This window comes from Colias croceus, chromosome Z (genome assembly GCF_905220415.1).
Source record: "Colias croceus chromosome Z, ilColCroc2.1".
NCBI lineage: Eukaryota > Metazoa > Arthropoda > Insecta > Lepidoptera > Pieridae > Colias > Colias croceus.
In genome coordinates, this window is record NC_059568.1 from 8378579 (window position 1) to 8398530 (window position 19952).

At 33.3% G+C, this 19952-nt stretch overlaps 1 protein-coding gene across 1 annotated transcript; it reads right to left on the minus strand.

The window, feature by feature from the left end:
• Window positions 1–965: 965 nt before the first annotated feature.
• LOC123705158 (laminin subunit gamma-1) lies at window positions 966–15710 on the minus strand. Its single transcript, XM_045653819.1, has 29 exons — window positions 15538–15710; window positions 13106–13224; window positions 12829–12977; window positions 12620–12737; window positions 12336–12519; window positions 12048–12253; window positions 11865–11968; window positions 10857–11042; window positions 10497–10722; window positions 10123–10337; window positions 9817–10031; window positions 9318–9681; window positions 9060–9245; window positions 8567–8764; window positions 7107–7276; window positions 5702–5826; window positions 5286–5441; window positions 5026–5146; window positions 4751–4935; window positions 4549–4666; window positions 4219–4460; window positions 3935–4139; window positions 3532–3769; window positions 3195–3397; window positions 3029–3110; window positions 2842–2930; window positions 2602–2731; window positions 2287–2380; window positions 966–2137 (listed from the first exon to the last, which is right to left on the minus strand). Exons 1-29 carry the CDS (start codon window positions 15667–15669, stop codon window positions 1987–1989), a joined length of 4911 nt encoding a protein of 1636 aa, XP_045509775.1. The 5' UTR covers window positions 15670–15710; the 3' UTR covers window positions 966–1986.
• Between the last annotated feature and the right edge of the window lie 4242 nt (window positions 15711–19952).

Sequence of the window (19952 nt, forward strand, 5' to 3'; positions counted from 1 at the left end):
GCATATTTATAGGGGAAAGTCTTCTTTGTATAGTATAGAAAATAGAAAGTATGCTTATTATATAGCTTTTTAGGGATATTTTTATTGATTTATACACAATTATATAAATAATAATCCATGTGATCCTGGAACAATAATGCTGTTTTGTGAGAAGAAGAAAGAAGAGAGATGCATGGAAATTAGTATAAACAACTTAGACCTTTTTCATAAATTATACTTTGTCTACTTATATCTTGTTGGAACTGAATTTTATATAGAAACACATTCACTAGTTCTAACTCCTACTGTAACTTTATAAACTATCTTTTTCCCTAAAAATGTATAAAGGTTCCCTAAAAAGGTACTAACCCAGCAAGCTGTGGTCACACTTTCCTAAAGAATTCTCACCCTTGTATGAACGCACACACACGCACTGCTCAGCCCAGAGCTCAACTACTTGCACATTGAAAGCACATTGTTATTACTACCGCTATTCGCTACCAGCATGATTTCCCGCGTGGTAACGCCTTATATCTGCGAACCATTAAGGTTTGCCTGTAGCCTTCTATGTAAAACGTAATCGACATTTAACGTCTTTTCGTTTTACACGTGCAAATACCTAAGTTTAATTAAAAAAAATGAAGAATTTTAAAATAGCGTTTAGTGATATAAAATCAATATTAGAGCAAGATTTTGCTTGTAATGTAAGGATGTTGATTGATGAGTTGTTAGGTACTTACTATTATTTTATTTAACGAATTATTTAAAGATAAGCCTTTTTGCAGCTAAGCTCCACGTGCGTCCACCATACCACAAGCTCATTTCACGCCCGATCGTTTAACTGATATTGTCATACCTATATAAACATCATTTGAAACTATTTATCTTTATTATATACAAAATAAAACCTGAAGTCGTAATATATAAACTATTCCTTGTAATTAAGCACTTAGGTATAACAAAAATGATTAAAATAAAACACGAAATAAATGGCATATTAATTGTATTACAAATAAATAATCTCTAATAGGCACAAACCTCTGTGAAATGCATGATGTCACAAAAATTGCGCTGTTCAATACTCTAACATTCATCCATTTATTTCTTTGGCGAAACTTGTGTAGGAATAATTTTGATCCAAATAATAAAAAGGTTCTTATATTATAAAAGACCTTAATCTATTTAAAAACACATCATTTTTACTAATTGTAGATATTTATAAGTATTTACACAATGTACCACTTAAGTAAATATGACACACAAGGCATATTGTCATTCCGTCTAGATAAGTACATACAATTGCAAAAATCTTATTGCTTCCGTTTCCTTGAACGATACTAAGGTAAACTGTACAAAAATGTTGAAACTACGAAAGCGCGAAATTAAAGTCTATACTGACCTAAATAACTGTAACAGATACGGGCACATAATAATGGTTAGCTATTTTGTTGTAATACTTGTGTGTCATATTATATCATATATATTTATAAACCTAACAACTGATTCTTTTTTGCTATTATTAAAAAAATGCCTAATATATAAGTAAATGCTTTCTCCTTAATCAATGTACTTACATCTAAATACGATAAGCGTTAAACAAGTCCATTCCATTACAATAGGTATATGCTTAAGTCACAAAAATTAAAATTGAAAAAAACATTTTTCAGACATATTATGACGTCATGTATAATAAGTGTAAAAATGCTTTATAAATATTATTATTAACAGATTAAAGCTGACCAGAATATCGATCGGTTCTAGCCTCTGAGGCTTCGTGTGTTGAAGTTAAGTCTTTAAGTACAAAGAGTGAGGTTTGAATCTTGACTAACAGTTTTGCTGGATTTTATGTCTAATTTAGGCAGATGTACATAAGTTCATCCCGGAAATCGTTAATTATTTCATTTATTTATTTACTATAACAACTTTTATAATAGTCCATTAAAAATAATCCAACAATCGAATGTTTCATGTCAACAATTTTAATTATACAAATGACATAATACGGTTTTATCTGTAATTAACTGGTCTACTCGGGCCCTCAGTGGGTTCAAGGACGATCCTCTTGAAGCAACCGTCGGGAAGTTGGTCCAATATATCTTTAATGTTGTTCACTTCCCCACGAAGTAGATCATGTTCATCTTGATACTGTTTAATCCACCTATTGGCAAAAATAATGAATTAAATCAAAATTTCTTACACTCGTAAGAAGACTACTAAATATTATTATTTTAGTAAGATAAGAGCAAAACAAAAAACGCCTAAGGTAAGGAAATATGTTTACTAATTTATATATTCAGTTATAATTACCTTTGATGGTTATTTTTAGCCTCAACCAATGACTTTATTTTTCCATCAAGATCTTGTTCTTTAAGGGCTCGTTCGGCGTTGTCAAGGCTTTGTTCTGTAAATACAAAAAAATATGATGTTGAACGGATCTAAGTCGTAAAAATTTCATGATTTATTCTAATAATGAAGTGCAATAACACTTTTATATCGATATAAAGTTGAATGTATGTGTTCGTGGTGCAAACTGCAATGTACATTTTGCATTATTACAAAATGTGAGAAAATGTGCAGTGGACAATATGTTATTTATTCTGTTACCGCAGCAAGTGTACTCACGTAATCTGTCAAGCGCCTCGTCATCCAGTGTTGGTAAATTTTGCAATTCATCCATTATTACTTTAAGATCTTCTAGTCCTTTAGTGACTTGCTTTTCAGCCTCTCTTGCATCCGTATCTGCTTGTCCGACCTAAATTAATAAATAAATGTTAGTACGTAATCGTAAAGTTGTTTTAATATTTGTTTTCTGTACAGCAGCAAAGTCCTACTCAAATAATCCTTCCATAAATAATTAATTACCTTCATCTTCGCGTCCTTAGTGAGTTGCATATTATCTTTGGCCTGCTTTTCTAAGTCTTCTATTTGTTGAGCTGTTCCTTTAACTCGAGCTTAAATAAAAAGACATTAATATATTTTTTTTTTATTTATGTAGACTTTAAATGTTTAAGAAAAAAAAATAAAATTTAAAAATTCTATTGATACTTACTGGATAGTTTCTCAGCTTCGTCCCTAAGTTTACCAGCTTCAGTGCGTGATGCCGATGCTTTCTTTCTTATTTCATGAGCTGCCTATAAAAAAGTAGTAGGTAATGTGTGAACCTTGCGTCTTATTGCAATAACATTAAGAGTCATTTTTATATTTATTATCTTTACCTCTGATGCTTTATCCGCATATTCTTTTTGAGCTTGTTGCGCCAAGTCTCTCGCTTCTTTAGCTTTGTCACTGGCGGTGTTCAACTCTTCAGTAATGCTTGAAATACTTTCCTCAGCCGCGGCTACCTTGGATTGAACTTCTGGAACATCTAATCCAGCTTGTTCGGCAAGTTGACGAGATTCTGTCACTTGGTCGCTGAATTCTGCAATGATTCGATTATTATAAACTTCCTTGATGTCTAAAGGTTAATTAAAAAGTCAAATACTAAAAAGTAAAGATAAATAAGAAAATGTAGATAAACAACGTCAATATCAACAATCTAAACACTCAGGTCACCTTTTAATGTTTGATATATTTCATTAGCGTCCTTCAACGTTGCATTTGTTAGTTCAACATCATTTTTCGCTTGAGCCTGCAATTCATCCAATCTTGCGAGAAGATCATTTAATTCGTCCTGTCGGTTTTGACCTTGATCTAAAAGACTCCTGCCCTGATTAACTGCGTTTACTATAGCCCGCAGAGTTTCTTCATTATTTGCTATCAATTGGTCTAATTCTGCGGACTTTTCGTCGATCTAAAATAAGTGTAAGAATGTAATGTTTAAAACTTCTTTCGATGTATTTGTTGTTAAAATATAGGTACATACTTATTTTGGGTATTGATATTTTAGTTAAATAATGAAAGTTAACATAATGAAAGTTATGTTTATTATGAAAGCCAAGAATAAATAAATACTTACAGTTTTATTCATTTCAAGCGAATCGTGGTGCAATTTGCTAAGTTTTATGTCTGGTAATAAAGTTGTATTGACTTCAGCGTAAAGACCTAAAGCTTCCTCGTATACGGTCTTTGCTCGCTTAAGAGCTTGGTCTGCAAGTTCCGAAAGACTACTTAATTTCCCAGATGCTGCGTTTAATTCATTCGCCAACATTTGTACTTCATTACTGAAATTAATACCTTTGTAAGTATACAATTATATTATAATTTTCCTTCTAATCAATGTTAAGTAAAAGATCTGCTAACCTTATATTAGCTTGTTTAGTAATACCATCTTTAGCGATTTGATTAGCTGCTATGGAAGTGTTGAACGCCTTCTCCGCTATATCTCTGATATTCTTTGCCTCGTTTTCTAATTTTTCTGCGAGGAGCCTGGATTCTTTAGCAAGTGCAGACATATCAACTGACTGCTTACCAAATTGATCAGATCTGTTTCGTGCCTTAGCTAATGCAGCTGCACCTTCGCCGTCAAGATATTCCAAAGCACTCTAAAGAATATAAACATAGTCTTTTAGTAACGAATCAAGCAGAAAAGAATAAAGTACAATGTACTCTATGAATATGAAAAACCCTCACGTTGATTTCTTTCTGTGCTGCTTCTATTGTATCTTCAGCTTTCGATACATTACCCTTACTTCTTTCAACTGATTCATTACCTTCGTAACTTTCGTCCTCAATTTTGTAAAGCATATTTCTGAAAAAGAAAATGTTATAATTTTCCAAAACATATAATCAGATATTTTTCAAATTATCTATGTACGGTGTTTATTTTAATTACCTAACATCTGAGAGTCGATCAGCTAGCTCCGCCAAATTATGAGTGAGGCTTGTGCCAGGCCCATTTCCAAGTTGATCTTGAGCTTCTTGCACCAACCTATCGATTTCTTGTCTCACTCGTTGTAATTCATTGTCAAAATCGGCATTCTCAACAACTGTTGGCGCTTTCGATATTTTCGCTAAGATCTACAATTAATTTGATGATTATTTTACAAATTCCATTAGTTTTATTATAACATAAATAAAAGAATCTATTCAAAAGAATATTCTACTCACATCATCTAATTCCTTAAGTTGCTGCCTATGTTGATTAACCGCGTCTTGAACAAGATTATAGCATGGCGGACAATCTTCACATCCCTGACCGTCTGCACGTCGCTTTTTGTTTTCCATACATCTTTAATTTTAATTTAAGTCCATATTATTTTACTCACTTAATATTTTAATTTACAGTCACTCATTTAAATACTACCCTTTTTGTAATATTAGAGTATAAAATATATTTTTATTGAGGTTTTTCATAAAAGTAATCTCACCTGTCACATCGGCGCCCTTCAACGTTCTCTTGGCAGGAGCATTGGCCAAACTTATCACACTGGTAGTCTGTTGATCCCCACTCGTCGCAGTCACAGTCGCGACAGCCTTCTGTCGAGAACCCGTAGTGATACGCACGGCAGCGGTCGCAATGAATCCTAATAAAACAAATTTAGTAGTCTCTGGTCTATACTATCTATACTAACATTATAAAGCTGAAGAGTTTGTTTGTTTGAACGCGGTAATATCAGGACCTACTAGTTACAGAAAAAATATTTCGGTGTTAGATAGCCCATTTATCAAGACAGGCTATATAATATCATCACACTAAGACCAACAGGAGCGGAGCTACGCGGGTAAAACCGCGAGGCACCGCTGTTTAGCAATAAATTAATATAATCAAGAGATTGATATTTACCCATCAATACCAGGTTTACAGTAACATTGTCCAGTTGCGGGGTGACATGAAGCATTGTAAGAACCTTCGAGATTGCAATCACAGGCCTTGCATCCTTCACCAGAATTAATGTTGTAATAGCCATCCTATAAAAAGTAAAAACAATATTTATCCTAGTCTACTTAATTAATTATTAACGTAATATGCTGTACTCTGAACGCCTATTTTTAATTATGCGCCATCTTTTGTGCAACGTCAGTACCTCTTGGTATCCTATGGTATATCCACAGTATGGTATGGCGCCAAAAAGCTTGCAAGTTGCATTAGTAGTGACACCTATGCCTCAATAGCTAAACTACTATAAAACCTCGAATGATTATAAACTTTATTTACGTAGAGCCTGCTCTATAATCTATTGTAAATATTATACAGGGTGTCTCAAAAGAAAGTTTATATTTTGTCGATGAATAAAAAAAAAAGTAAGTGGTGTATTGAAAAAATGTTTATTAATTATTAAAGTGCATAATATGGGAATTTATTTCTTAAAAATAATATCGTCCAAATGCAGTCCATTGCGTTCACGGCACTCATTTAATCGAACACTAAAATTATTTATGACAGCTCGGTAGGTAGACACAGTGATGGCTGCCATTTCGTGTCGTATATTTTCTTTTAAATGCACTAGAGAAGTTGGTTTTTTGGCATACACTTTAGATTTAAGATAAAGACACCAGAAAGAGTCCATGGGAGTTAAATCAGGGCTGCGTGGAGGCCAATTTATATCACCTCTCCTAGAGATCAATTTTCCCGGAATAATTTCATGAATTCGAGGTTAAGACATATTGGATGTGTGTGATATAGCTCCGTCTTGCTGCAACCATGTTCTCTGGTTATAGCCAGGAAAGTTTTGCAGTGAAGGCACTAAAAACTCGTCTACCATCGCTCTGAATTTACTGTAACTGCACGCCCCCTTTCGTCTTCGAAAAAGTAAGGGCCAATAATTCCTCGCTAATTTCTATTCTTGATAATTTCTTGTGGGGGTATCTTAAATCTAAAGTGTATGCCAACAAACCAACTTCTCTAGAGCATTTAAAAGAAAATATCCGGCACGAAATGGCAGCCATCACTGTGTCTACCTGCCGAGCTGTCATAAATAGGTACTGTAATTTTACTGTTCGATTAAATGAGTGCTGTGAACGCAATGGACTGCATATGGACGATATTATTTTTTAGAAATAAATTCCCATATTATGCACTTTAATAATTAATAAACATTTTTTCAATACACCGCTTACTTTTTTTTTTATTCATCCACAAAATATAAACTTTCTTTTGAGACACCCTGTATTATGTTTATTTGAATGAAGTACGTTAATTTTTTTTAAACGGTATAATTTTGAGATTAAATAATTTTTATTTTTATTACCTCACACTTGTCACAATTTCTGCCTATAACATGAGATCTACAAGAGCAGAATCCGGTTAGACCATCACATTGTGGGGGGCCTTCGGGACTCTCCATCGTTCCAGCTTCATGACATTCACACGGCCTACAATCCCCTTTTTTCTTCTGATCTAGCGCGTCTCCGTAATAACCTTAATGAAAATTAATAGCAACATAATAGTAATTTGTTTATTTGCTCGGGAAGTAAAACAGAATTGTTTTGATAAATATCTGGGGGCACGGTAGTGCCCCCGCCAAGACAAGCCAAGCGAAAGCGAAGCGCACGGGCACTACCTACCTTTTCTCGAAGCGCTTCGACGTTTTTTTGAACCCTCATAACTTGGGTTTGGATTATGCTAGATCAACAAAATTTTCGGGATATATTGTCAATAGCGGACTAATTGAACATATTAAGTTTTAATTACATTAGCTTTTATACTTCAGATTTTATTTATATCTAAAAAACGCTAATTTCGTCACTGACTCACTGATGATCATCAAAATTCTTAAGGTATTTCCTAATGTCCTAGAAAGCTGAAATTTTGTATATAAGCTAGTATTAGCACACAAACAACAGAAAAATTATAAAACTTGTAACTTTCATCCCCCAACCCCTTAAACTAGGGGATGGGAGTTTGTATGAGACCTGTAATTTTAAATTAAATTTTGATGACGCTAGAGGTCTAATCTAATTACTAATAATCTAAAACTTGGTTCCCCTAGATATATATATGTATAGGTACTCCTTGTTAAAAAAAATTAAAAATTTAATCGACATATATTGAGACATATACTTCAGATCAGATCATATAAATATGAATGAATAGAAAGAAGTGTTGCGAACGTCTCCTGCCTCTTACGTCTACACAGTAGCTAAATATAAAAAAAATGTCCTTGACAAGAGAGTGGGATATAAAAAAGGCGTATCTGATGTGCAAGAAATACACCCCAAAAAAAGAAGAAGAAAATAAAAAAAAATTTGTTAACAACTTACAAAAAGAAATGAAATCCCACCAAAAACATTTTCATGTAAAATGTTGCCAAGACGAGCCCGACTCGCACTGTCAAAAAGTTATCAGATCTCATGTAGAGCCAAGCTTCTAACACTACACGCCCTAACTCTACAAGGCCTAACTTCACAAACTCTACACCTTAGTCAAAATATGTGGCTTGGCCGTTCGTTACTACAAGAACTATTGTATAACACAAAAGTAATGAACAGTGAATTAATTTTTCACCTTACGCCGATGTGAATGTAGCGAAATGGCCAAGCCACATATTTTGACTAAGGTGTAGAGTTTGTGAAGTTAGGCCTTGTAGAGTTAGGGCGTGTAGTGTTAGAAGCTTGGCTCTACATGAGATCTGATAACTTTTTGACAGTGCGAGTCGGGCTCGTCTTGGCAACATTTTACATGAAAATGTTTTTGGTGGGATACACTTACCACTTAAACATTTGTCACAATGTTCGCCTGCAGTGTTGTAAATACATTTAAGACATTCACCACTAGTTCTATTACAGTTTCCTACTGCATTTGGATCTACATTCCCATTACAAAGACACTCTTCACATTCTTTTGGAGCTCCAAATTGGCCAGTTGGATCACCGAAATGTCCGTCAGCACACACTTCACATCTTGGTCCTAAAAAAGAAAAACGTTTGTAAAAATCCAAAAGTGCACGCCTTATATTATTTATATCTCTGTTAATTTTATATGAACTATATAATTGACTTGAAAATAAGTTACCATCATTTTAAAATAGTGGTTCCTATAATGAATACCGAAAATAATCTTACATAAAATCAGAATTTATAAATTTTTAATTATATTTGCTTTGTTGTCGTTTAATGATTATTTTCCTTTTTAAGGGGAATGTAGGGTCCTGTCCTTCAGGTACGGCAACCTTATAATGACTATAGGTAAACTAAACTCTTACCAGCATATCCATTAGGACAATCCGTACAAACTATGCTCTGGTCCATCAGTTGAATACAGCCACTGTCCTTTGGACAGGGACAAGGCTTACAATCATCGGGTGTGCCCGCTATAGCATTTCCATAAAATCCTTTTGCACACAATTCACAGTTACTACCAGTTGTATTATGCTTACAAATACAGAAACCTGAAATAAATTAAACAATAAAGAAAACCGCATATTTACTTTTGTATACTTATACTGTGAAAATATACTCACCAGTTGCTGTATCGCAAATATGAGCGTGACCATTACAATCACATGGAATACAGGTCGAGTAAGGCCCACCGTTAGCCGGTTCATGTTTAAATCCAGGAGCGCACTCCTCACAGTAATCTCCGACGTAAGCTTTAGGACAAGAACACTTCTCAACCCAATTTGCCGGATCGGAGCCTTTCTCACGTCCTATCTTTGCAGTGTCCAGCTTGAAGTTCATGAGATAACCCTGACCACCTTTATTATATGTTCCTCTAATTTTAATTGCTGTAAGATTTTGCAAAATCGACATGAACTCGAAGTTAGACAGCGTTGGAGTCCAGCCATATTTCGGATCTTCATGTAGTCTGAATTTGTATTCTTGTTCCTATAAGAAACACGACAAAATGTAATGTCTTCCCAAAAGCTTAAGGTTGAAAGTATATAATTCGCTCTTATTTATTATCAATCGCTAAAGCATATAGTTAGAGTCAATCGCTGAGCAGTAATGAAAATTATATACCTGATCTGAAGGCTCCGGATTGTTTTGGCCATAAATGTTCATTGATATAGAACTGTGAGCACCTTCAAGAATTATATCTTGTGACGAAGGGTAACCTCTGTTTTCTCCCAAACGTAGTGTAAATTTAAGGTCATGGTTATAAGACAATCTCTGATCTCCCAGAAATTGATTAGAAGCAACGAAATAGACAATTTCTGAACCCAATGACGAAACGGCTAAAAATAAATTTTAATAAATGAAAATTTTATAAAAATAGAATCGCAACTATAGGAACAATGTGACAAAACGATTTTTTGCTCTATTTACCTATATTTTGGGTGTTAGCATTAAATTGGAGCTGCGAAGATTTTCTGTCACTATTTTCTGCAGACCATTTTTCAGCATCTCTGATAAAGTGTGCACTTAACTCATGTGCCTGATATTTAGGTGCTGAGCTACATTGCGAAGAATGTCCAAAACAGAAACAGGGAGTACAACCGAACTCATTGTCCAGGTCTAAGTTGAAAAATCCAGGTTTACATCTACAAACATTACATTTATTAAAATATCACATATTATTACAAGCGTATTCAAGTTTGTTGGTCTGTATTTTAATAGTCAATACCATTAAAGTCAGTTTTTTTTAGCAGAGATCGTTAAAAACGGTATTACTTAATTGTTTGCTTCAATATTTAACTTACTCTCTACACTGTTTCCCTTCCACGTTCTGCTTACAGAGGCAAATACCAGTAATCGGGTCACATTGAGGACTATTGGCATAGGATCCAGACTCATTGCAACCACAAGGCTTGCAACCTTGGTTTGTGAAATCGTAGTGATTTGGTGCACAGACGTCACATTTTTCACCGGTAACACCAGGTTTGCACTGACATTTACCTTCCGAATTACATTGAAGACTACGTGAACCTATAAAAAATTAACTCTTTAAATTCGAGTCTCTTAATTAGTTATAAGCATTAAGTTAGACTGGGCATGTAGTTAGACTGGGTCCAAAAGGTGGTACCTAGGTGAAAATAAATCGGTTCCAATAAGCTATTTACCTGTTGGGTTGCAGTTACAAGGCATACAGATATCTTCAGTTCCTTGGAAGTAGTTCTCCTTACAACGTTCACAATTAGCACCGTCTCTGTTTTCAGAACAATCTATACAGTGACCACCGTGTCCAGTCCGTTCATATAAATCTTTATCGAAGTAACATTTGTTTGAAAATCCATTGCAATTGCACGCTGAAAATAACATGTAATGCTCAAAGTTCACATATTTCTGACACAGTTATTAAGAATTTTCGCAAAGATAAAAAATAACTAGTTACAATACAAAAAAAATATTATTAATAAATAATAATCATGGTGTTCATTTTCTGGTTTCATATATTTTGTTTTGCAAGGTCATACATACATTGGTTAAAGAGTTCGCGCTTAATCACTTGACTGGTGGGAAGTATGAACTATGATGCAATTGTTGTTGTCATGTTATATATAAACACAAAATTTTGAGTCAAAGAAATATCAATGCGAATATAACTTTTGAGAAACTAACATCATAAACTAAGAGGTATATAATCAGATTTTCGTCTCTAAGTTTTACACAGAGAAAAAAAAAGGACAATTTATATTAAGAGTGGCTGGTGCTGGATGCTCGGGCTGCATGCATTCCGGAGGGAGGGAGGGGGGGGGGGGCTTTTTAAATTGACCAGTTTTATCAACAGAAATAGCAGGTGCGCAATGCAGAAGATCTTCTGCCATCGGGAGCAGGATCGTAAAGCAGCTGGTGCGCATTTTAAGCAGCCCACTAGATTGTTTGCGTAGATCAGATTTATCGATACAGTAAGTAATGCTGGTGCGTAGTACTCCAATAAATAACAAAATAAAATTACACACATATACAATAAAATGTTGTTTTTAATATTTAACTAAATGAACTTTTCAGCCGCCTCTTAAGGATGGTAAAACTATATTCATCATCGTGTTTATTTCTCAAACCCTGTAATGATAAATCAATTCGCAGTCATAAACAATCGCATATTTTGTAGGAATCAAAAGGCATACCTTTGCATTCATGTACGTTAGTCGGAGAAGCGCGGCCCCACGGAGCGTCGTTGTAGAAGTCCAAGCACCTCTCGCACTCTCGGCCAGCTGTGTTGTGTTCGCATCTACAAAGGCAAAGGATGAATAAAATCAGATGATTATCATCTTTTTCATGTGTTACTTAGATATTTAAGCAATACACACCTGCAGTATCTGGCCCTGCTTCCATCCGACAATTCATGAGTGTCACAGACCGAAGCGTGACCGTTACATTTACACCGAGCGCCGACCGCGACGTCCGCTATGGCGTACCAGTAGGATTGCAACACTTGAGTATCGCCAAATATCTCGTCACCAAAAGTATTCAAACGATCGAGCGAAATCCTTAAATCTGTCGCTGTTACCCATTCCTGAAATACGTAAAAATTTCGATAAAAGTTGAAAACAACACGGTATATAGTAGGTACCTACGTAAATTGCAAATTGTCTTACCTGTAATTCCGGGCTACTATCGAAAGTATAAGCTGAGGGCCTTCCTTCGAGAGTGGAGAAGAGTACATTTCCACCAGATAGAGGAGAAATGTCAGAATATTCACTGGTACACAGGGCTCTGGTTTCTGCGCCCATTTCAGCGGCACGCTGTTCTTGGACGCCGTATGTATCACGGCATGATGCACTAATTGAAGAAGTAGGAAGTTAGTGGCGTAAAGATTTGTTTATTATGTCATGTTATTTTGTATTTAATATTCATGAAATTAAAATAAATACTAACTAACCTGAAATATTGATAAGGCTCCCAATCCGAATCCTCGCTAGATTTTTTATATATAGCAAAACTCTGCGGCCTCGGTGAATAGAATACTATTCTAACGTAAGTGATATCGTATGCCTTGCCTAACAAAAGAATAAAAGACTGCATTAGTACTTTAGTTACAACTACTTATTGTATTATAATGTAATGTAATGTACTTCGTTCATCACTTACCCAAATGTAAGGTCAAATTCACTTGATTGGGATATTGAATGCCTTCCTTCATAGTTTCCGATTGCCACCAAGTCAGGTTATCTTGCTCATAATGTAAATCAGTGAGGTAGTAACTTGAAAACTGTCCTGATTGACAATAATCACAGGACCTAAAACGTATAAGTTTGTTGAAAAAATGGAAGGAAACTTCATAAATATTCTTCTTCAATTACATTACTTCGTTACAAAACTAATGATGAACACAAATAAGGTCAATATATTATTCTGCACTAATTACCTAGAAGATGTGCCAGCAGATGTTTGGATGCAATACATCTTGACACCATTGTCTCCGCAGGTGTTGGTTGCTTCCATTTGAACCATGAAAGCCGCATTTTCGAATTCTGGTATACATCTCTGGAATAATTCATATTGTTTACGTATTGTGTTAAAAAACTTGTATAAAATCAGTGAATTCATATTTCTAGCTTATTCTAGAGGTAATTCATACTTTTATTATCTTGCAGATAAGAATACACGATTGCAGAAAATGAATGAATATTTTAAATCCTCAATGGAGTAAAGTAGTCACAGATTAGGCATGTTATCTCAGTAACATTATTTTTAGCATATTTCCGTTATATCATTATGGAAACATGTAAAAATATCCTCGCACATGGATCGAATTAAGAACAACTTAACGTTCTTTGTAGAGTAATTTAATTCTTTACAGATTATTGTCATTCCATAGGATTATGTTAGGATTAGACATTCTATTTTAAAATATGCCACTAATGTAGATAATAATTGCTGCGATTATTGTCGTAGCACATCTATTGTTAAAAAAATTGAATGGGGTTGCTTGCAAATGCCGACTAATATCAGTTTTGTTTTGTTTTCATAAATATAATGTAAAAGAATAATGACATAATGTATGCGCACACAGAGATTGACAGAGAATACGGAAACTGGTTTACGATCTCGTTCCATATGGTGGATTTGCCTCCAAAATAGTTTTACTATAAATAGCAGGCGTGTTGCAGGACATTCACATCGCTAGAACGTAGCTGAAGTCTACTCGATAATGATAGGATTTAAATTCGCAGAATAGTTTTATAATCAATTGAAAATTCTTGATATAAAAATAAATAAACCAATAATTCTATGCCCTAGCTGAAAGTATACCTTTTATATACAACATGAATGTAGAGTTAACGTTAAATTTTGTCTTTTGCTTTATTAAGTATAAATATTATAATCGTATTTATTTTTATCTAAATAAAATTTAAATATTTATACTTAATTATTTAATAAATAATCAAAATTTCAAAATAGCACTTCCTTGAACTTTCATTAAAAATATCATCTAAAACGGGAACGGAGAGTCTGGCAGATAGGTACGACAGATTATTACGTCCTTACTGGTCCTTTTTATATATTTTATGTCTCTGGTTCACACGACCAGAAAAATTAGTCATACATACATAATTTAATATTGTATTTACGGCTATGGAATCACGTACGAGTTATGACCTAATTAGAGTGTGAAATTTATTTTTATCGATACAAAAGATAATGTTTACAAAAACCTACACCGATAAATGAATTTCATCGCAGATTTAAAATAACAGATATTATATTCTATACTAACAAGTAACAGTATAAAGAGGAACGATTATTAGTTTGTTACGATTTAAAGGAAAAACTTCGATTTATTTTATCTTTAAGCAGGGCAAGCGGCTGGCAGTAAATATCAGTAGATAAATGGAAGGTTCATCGTAGATTTAATCAGTACTCATAGGATGACAATACTTCTGTACCTTTCTGTACACGTGTTTATTTAAAAACGCGAGTTACTTAACTCGCGAGTCGGTCTCACGACACTGCGGATTCCGTAGAAATATATTATATAAGAAAAACAAATTTACCCATCTAATTTATTGCCAAGCCAGACGTTGCTTAAACTCTTTTATTTATTGTTGTAGCTTCAATAAGACTACATCATAGGTAATATATGAAATTTGTCTATGAAAATATTTTTGTATAATTGCGGGTATTTTACATTTTGCGGAGCTCATGTGTCAGACTTTGATTTAATGATGTTAAACTCAATTTCATTACAATATTTGATACATGCGATGATAAATGAAAGAACAACGGATGCGATGATAAGACGGTTCCGCCGGCCCCTGATAACAAAACATTAGGGGCCCAGAGTAAACGAACTCTGTATGTATCAATGGACTTACAACATTTATTGTTCTTAACTTCGATAACCTCAAGATAATCTACAGCACCCAATAGCTACTACTATTATTATCTTAATATTAAACATAATTAAACAGATAATAATAATAATTACTCTATAACTCTATTTTACAAAGAGTACCTAGGTATGTTAGGTCAACAAGTTTCAATAATTTATGCGTATTTTTTTTCAAAACATTTTACAGAGATATTTAAGTAATACCTACCTACCTACTCTTACATTGAAACCCAGATTGTATATTGGTGTCAGGTAATTTGTAAATTTTGCAATTATCGCAACAGGCATACTTTACAGAAATAAGTGCGAAAATTACCACCGTACAATGTCAAAAGGTCATTAACCGCTTATTTCTAATGAATCACAGAATAAATCATAGATTAACAATTAAAGCACAATATCGTACAAGATGTGGACACGAACGTAAAAGTTTTAAAAGCTCCACTTAAAATGATTGCACTCACTTGTGGCTGTCCGTCGTTATTATAGCACGAAGCGAGTTTCTGCGATCCTATCCTGGGTGTGTGGTAGTAATCCTGCGCCGATGTGATCGCCATAAACGTTAGAAAGTGTATATAAATAAAAGTCCGCGCCATCTTGTAGAGCGCGTGGAGCTCGCGTCGACGCGCGTGCTGGCCGACCGAGCACTGACGCTCAGCTTGTTTCACAACACTACGTCACAGATCTGCCCACTATTCATTACCAAACAGACCCTTGCCTCACAGAGGCAGGGGAAAAAAATATTGGCCATTTTAAGAAGTTCCTTGTCAAAAGTGTTATTTATGTTATCTCAACTTTTATACTCATTTAATTTAAATTATTATTCGTTACATTATATAAATTTAATTCTAAATAAATAACATATACAATACCAAGACAAGATTTTTTTAATTAAATTGTAATAAAGTAGAGTCAATCGGAGACTGCAATTGTCTGAGGCTAAGACCCACTTTTAGTTATTGTGCCACGCTAGTAAAAAATAAAAACCATATTTCTACATATTATGAATAAATTTCACTAAAATTGTATTCTAGCAAAATTAATTTGATTCTTCTCTCAAACAATGAATCCGTTCCAAATTCCATCATTCAAACTCAAACTCAAACTCAAACATTCCTTTATTCAATTAGACTACTATTTAGTAGCACTTTCGAATCGTCATTAGTCATTACATAATTATTTTAACATTTACCACCGATTCGGAAAGCAGTGATCTATGGAGAAGAACCGGCAAGAAACTCAAAACATAAAAACCACATGCGATCAACAAAAACATATTACAATAATAATTTAGCTTTTTTTAGTTTTTCGACGTTATAATAAGGGTCAGATACTTCGTCCTTCTTTTTCTAATTACATATTCTTTGAGCCAGTTTCGGAACGCATTTCTAAGCGCAGCGCGGTGGCCTCATAGCGACTGTTTTTTGTGAACAGGCCTGAAAAGGTCTGAGCTTTTGTTTTCTGCCAGAATGCCACCATGTGCGGTCATTTTTGAAGGGACTGGGATGTATTTGATTTTATTAAAGACTAATATTCCTTTTTACATATACATAAATAGAAGTACAAGGATGGCAAACCTATCTAATTTTAGTTCTGGTAAATAATAAACTTTTAATTGATAATGACGATCAATTGCCATGCGCATTGCGCATACCTGTATTATTGTGTACCTATAGACATACATATTCGTGATTAAGAACCGCCGACGCATAGCTGACGCAGACGCGTGCATTAGGTCATTCAATACTCGACTGTCCGATGCTGTCTGTCTCTCTCTTTCATAGCTGCATATTTGGTGGTCGGGCCCTTTGTGCATACGCTACCCTTAAAGCCTAATGAAGCCCATAATATGTTCTGCGGTGATAAATGCTGATATTGTTCCTTGTAGCACAGCTTGTAGGCTGTTTTAAATAAACAAATGAACAAAGTAAAGTTTTTAGCACAAAAACAATTGGAAGTCATGTCACCGTGTGAACTTAAATTATTCAATTGAGAGGATTATATTTATATTATTAATTCCTTGGTATGTACTTACATAAATCAAATTATTAAATTATTAAGAAGTTGAACAGTAAATAAATTATTGTTAAGTAGTAAAAATAAGTTGTTAATTGCTAAAATGAATAATGGCCGTAAAAGTAGATAAAATAAGAGCCAAATGGTACTGTTTTGAAGGCTATATTAAATTTATATTGTATCATTCTAATTTCCTCTATTTTTCACACTCAGAATTAGGAACCAAATACATCGTAATTAAAATTTTAGCATTGCAATTAGAGGCCTCTATCTTTTTTATAAGTAATTAATATAAAACTTTTTATATATTTCTACCTAAGATTTCTACATATTGTGAACATATTTCAAAAATAAGATGAACAACACTTATAAAAATATTCAATTCTACAGAAATGTACATAAATACCTAATAATGTAAGTACGTTATTTTGAATTGGAATTGGATGCCTTTAATCTATCTTTATTTATCCATACTAATATTATAAATGCGAAAGTAACTCTGTCTGTCTGTCTGTCTGTTACTCAATCACGCCTAAACTATTGAACCAATTTGCATGAAATTTGGTATGGAGATATTTTGATACCCGAGAAAGGACATAGGCTACCTTTTATTGCGAAATATGTACCACGGGCGAAGCCGGGGCGGACCACTAGTGTTTATATAACTGTAATTATTTAATTATTATATTATACAAGTAGAAGCAATTTTCATATTATAGACAAAAGGACACGATTATTATTTATAAAATTTATAAATAAGTGTTTCCCTCATCCCCTTTATTTCAAGAAGTCGCTGTAAAAACAGAAAATATAATACAACAAAAACAAACAAATTACATAATAACTATTTTAAACATATACTGTAATCATTGCCTGACATTGTGGGTACTTAACTCCACAAAATAAAATAACACATGTCTAAAGATGTTCAGATGGCCAATTATCTTAGTTTTCAAATGGCAGACATCTGTGGTTCACACGCCTAATTTTATTTTGATAGATAAATATGCTATATTTGACCTTGAAGCTCGTCTTTAAACATTTACTCATTTTTATTGTTAAAAAATATTTTGAATAATTAATAAAAGATTCCACATTGCCAATCAACATACCTACTCGATGATGTTGAGCAAATAATTTTATTAGCAACGAGTTAATGAATATCATGAATGGTTTAAAAATAAACTTATAATAAAGTAGGTACACTTTTATCTATACTTTTGATTATTATTAAAGGCCAATAGAACAGGTCATATTGTGATAAACTATGTTAACTGTTAAAAATCGTGAATGTTGAATATTTATATTGTTCTATGTACTTAAGTACCTCTCTTTATAAAAATAATAGTTAAAAAGTTATAGATAAATTGAGAAATATAAATAAAATATACATATTAAAAATGATAGGTATATACAAGGTATATAGCTAAACAGATGAACTATGACATTGAAATCATGAAAACGTTCAAGACACGTGTTGGTCAAATATACACCGATCGCGATGGAAGAATATTTAAAAGTTATAAATATAAATTCTAAGTTTCCTAACTACTTAGTAATCGTTTAATTTTAATAACGGCTTGATAACGCTGAACTAAATTTTTGTTAACACGGAAGCTTATACTGTACTAAAAACGTTTGGGCGGTACATCCATAATTTAAGATAGCAGAGGTCAAAGAACCTTCCTCAAAGGAGATGACGGCTGTGATATCGTCCTAATTCTTTAGTTCTTTACATAGGCCCCACGATAGTCATGTTAAAGCAGTGTTAATTTGTTTTGGCATACAAACGAATGCAAAAAAGAATTTAATCATACCTATTTAGTTTTAATTATAATTATCATAACGTCATTATCATAACTCTTACGCCCGGATAATGGTTAGTGGAAAGCTTTTGGATGTTATTAATATTAATTACTTAACATCAGTCTCTTACATTGCTCGTTGTTGTTAAACCATCAGTTAACAAAAGATATATATATTATCTTTTGAATTATAGATACTTATACTTACTACAACTTCACGGACCATGGTAATCATTAGCGTTCGTGATATTAATTTGAGATTGACCTTTATACAAAATTACTATTAAATAAAACTTATTAACTATATTCAGACACTTTTGTAGATACACAAGACGAAGTAATACCAAAAAAGTGATGATGATTCAGACACTTTTAGTTCGACTATATCTATCTGAAGGGGTGGTACGTACATACCAATCAAGGTGTAAAATGACCTGAGTCGTTTCACCCCTTTTAACAGCCCACCTCGGCTTGGCTTTTCTGACTAATTAATACGAACATTCAGCAAAACAATATATCTGAAAACTTAATATTTTTGGTAAGCAGTGATTTATTAATGGATTTTAATAATAATTTTAAATTCAAACCGATACTTTGAGTATTATAAAAAAATAGTTATGTATATTTCAAAGTTTATTAAAAAGTTCTGGTTTGATTTCAAAATTCTATCATTAGAAGAAAGCTACAATATTTTACGGGATTCGTGAGGATGGGTATATTTATTTTTGTTTTTACCCCTGATCCACTCGGTAGAGCCACGGCGAACAACTATTTATGTAGTAAATTACAAATTATCTTGTCCAAAGTAGGTATCTACATATAAAATTAAACAATAAAAGCAAATGTATAATAATTGGAAAGTAATGTACGAATTAAAATATATGTAAATGAAAAAATGTATATCCGTAGGAACCAAACATTACCCGCAATGACTAACTAGCTTTAGCTACGGTATTTAAAACCTAGTTTAAATATCGTATATCAACTTAAAAAAGTAATCATATTAATATTTCCCTCAACCTTTTAATATATTAAACTAATTTAGTATAATAGCCGTG

What these genes read in the sequence shown, in the direction of transcription:
- LOC123705158 (XM_045653819.1), bottom strand. Translation starts at nt 15,669, where the DNA reads ATGGCGCGGACTTTTATTTATATACACTTTCTAACGTTTATGGCGATC. An exon ending in AACTTAAGGAATTAGATGAT is followed by an intron (nt 4,936 to 5,025) that starts GTGAGTAGAATA and finishes AATTAATTGTAG; the next exon opens with ATCTTAGCGAAAATATCGAA. An exon ending in CGCTTGAAATGAATAAAACT is followed by an intron (nt 3,770 to 3,934) that starts GTAAGTATTTAT and finishes CACTTATTTTAG; the next exon opens with ATCGACGAAAAGTCCGCAGA.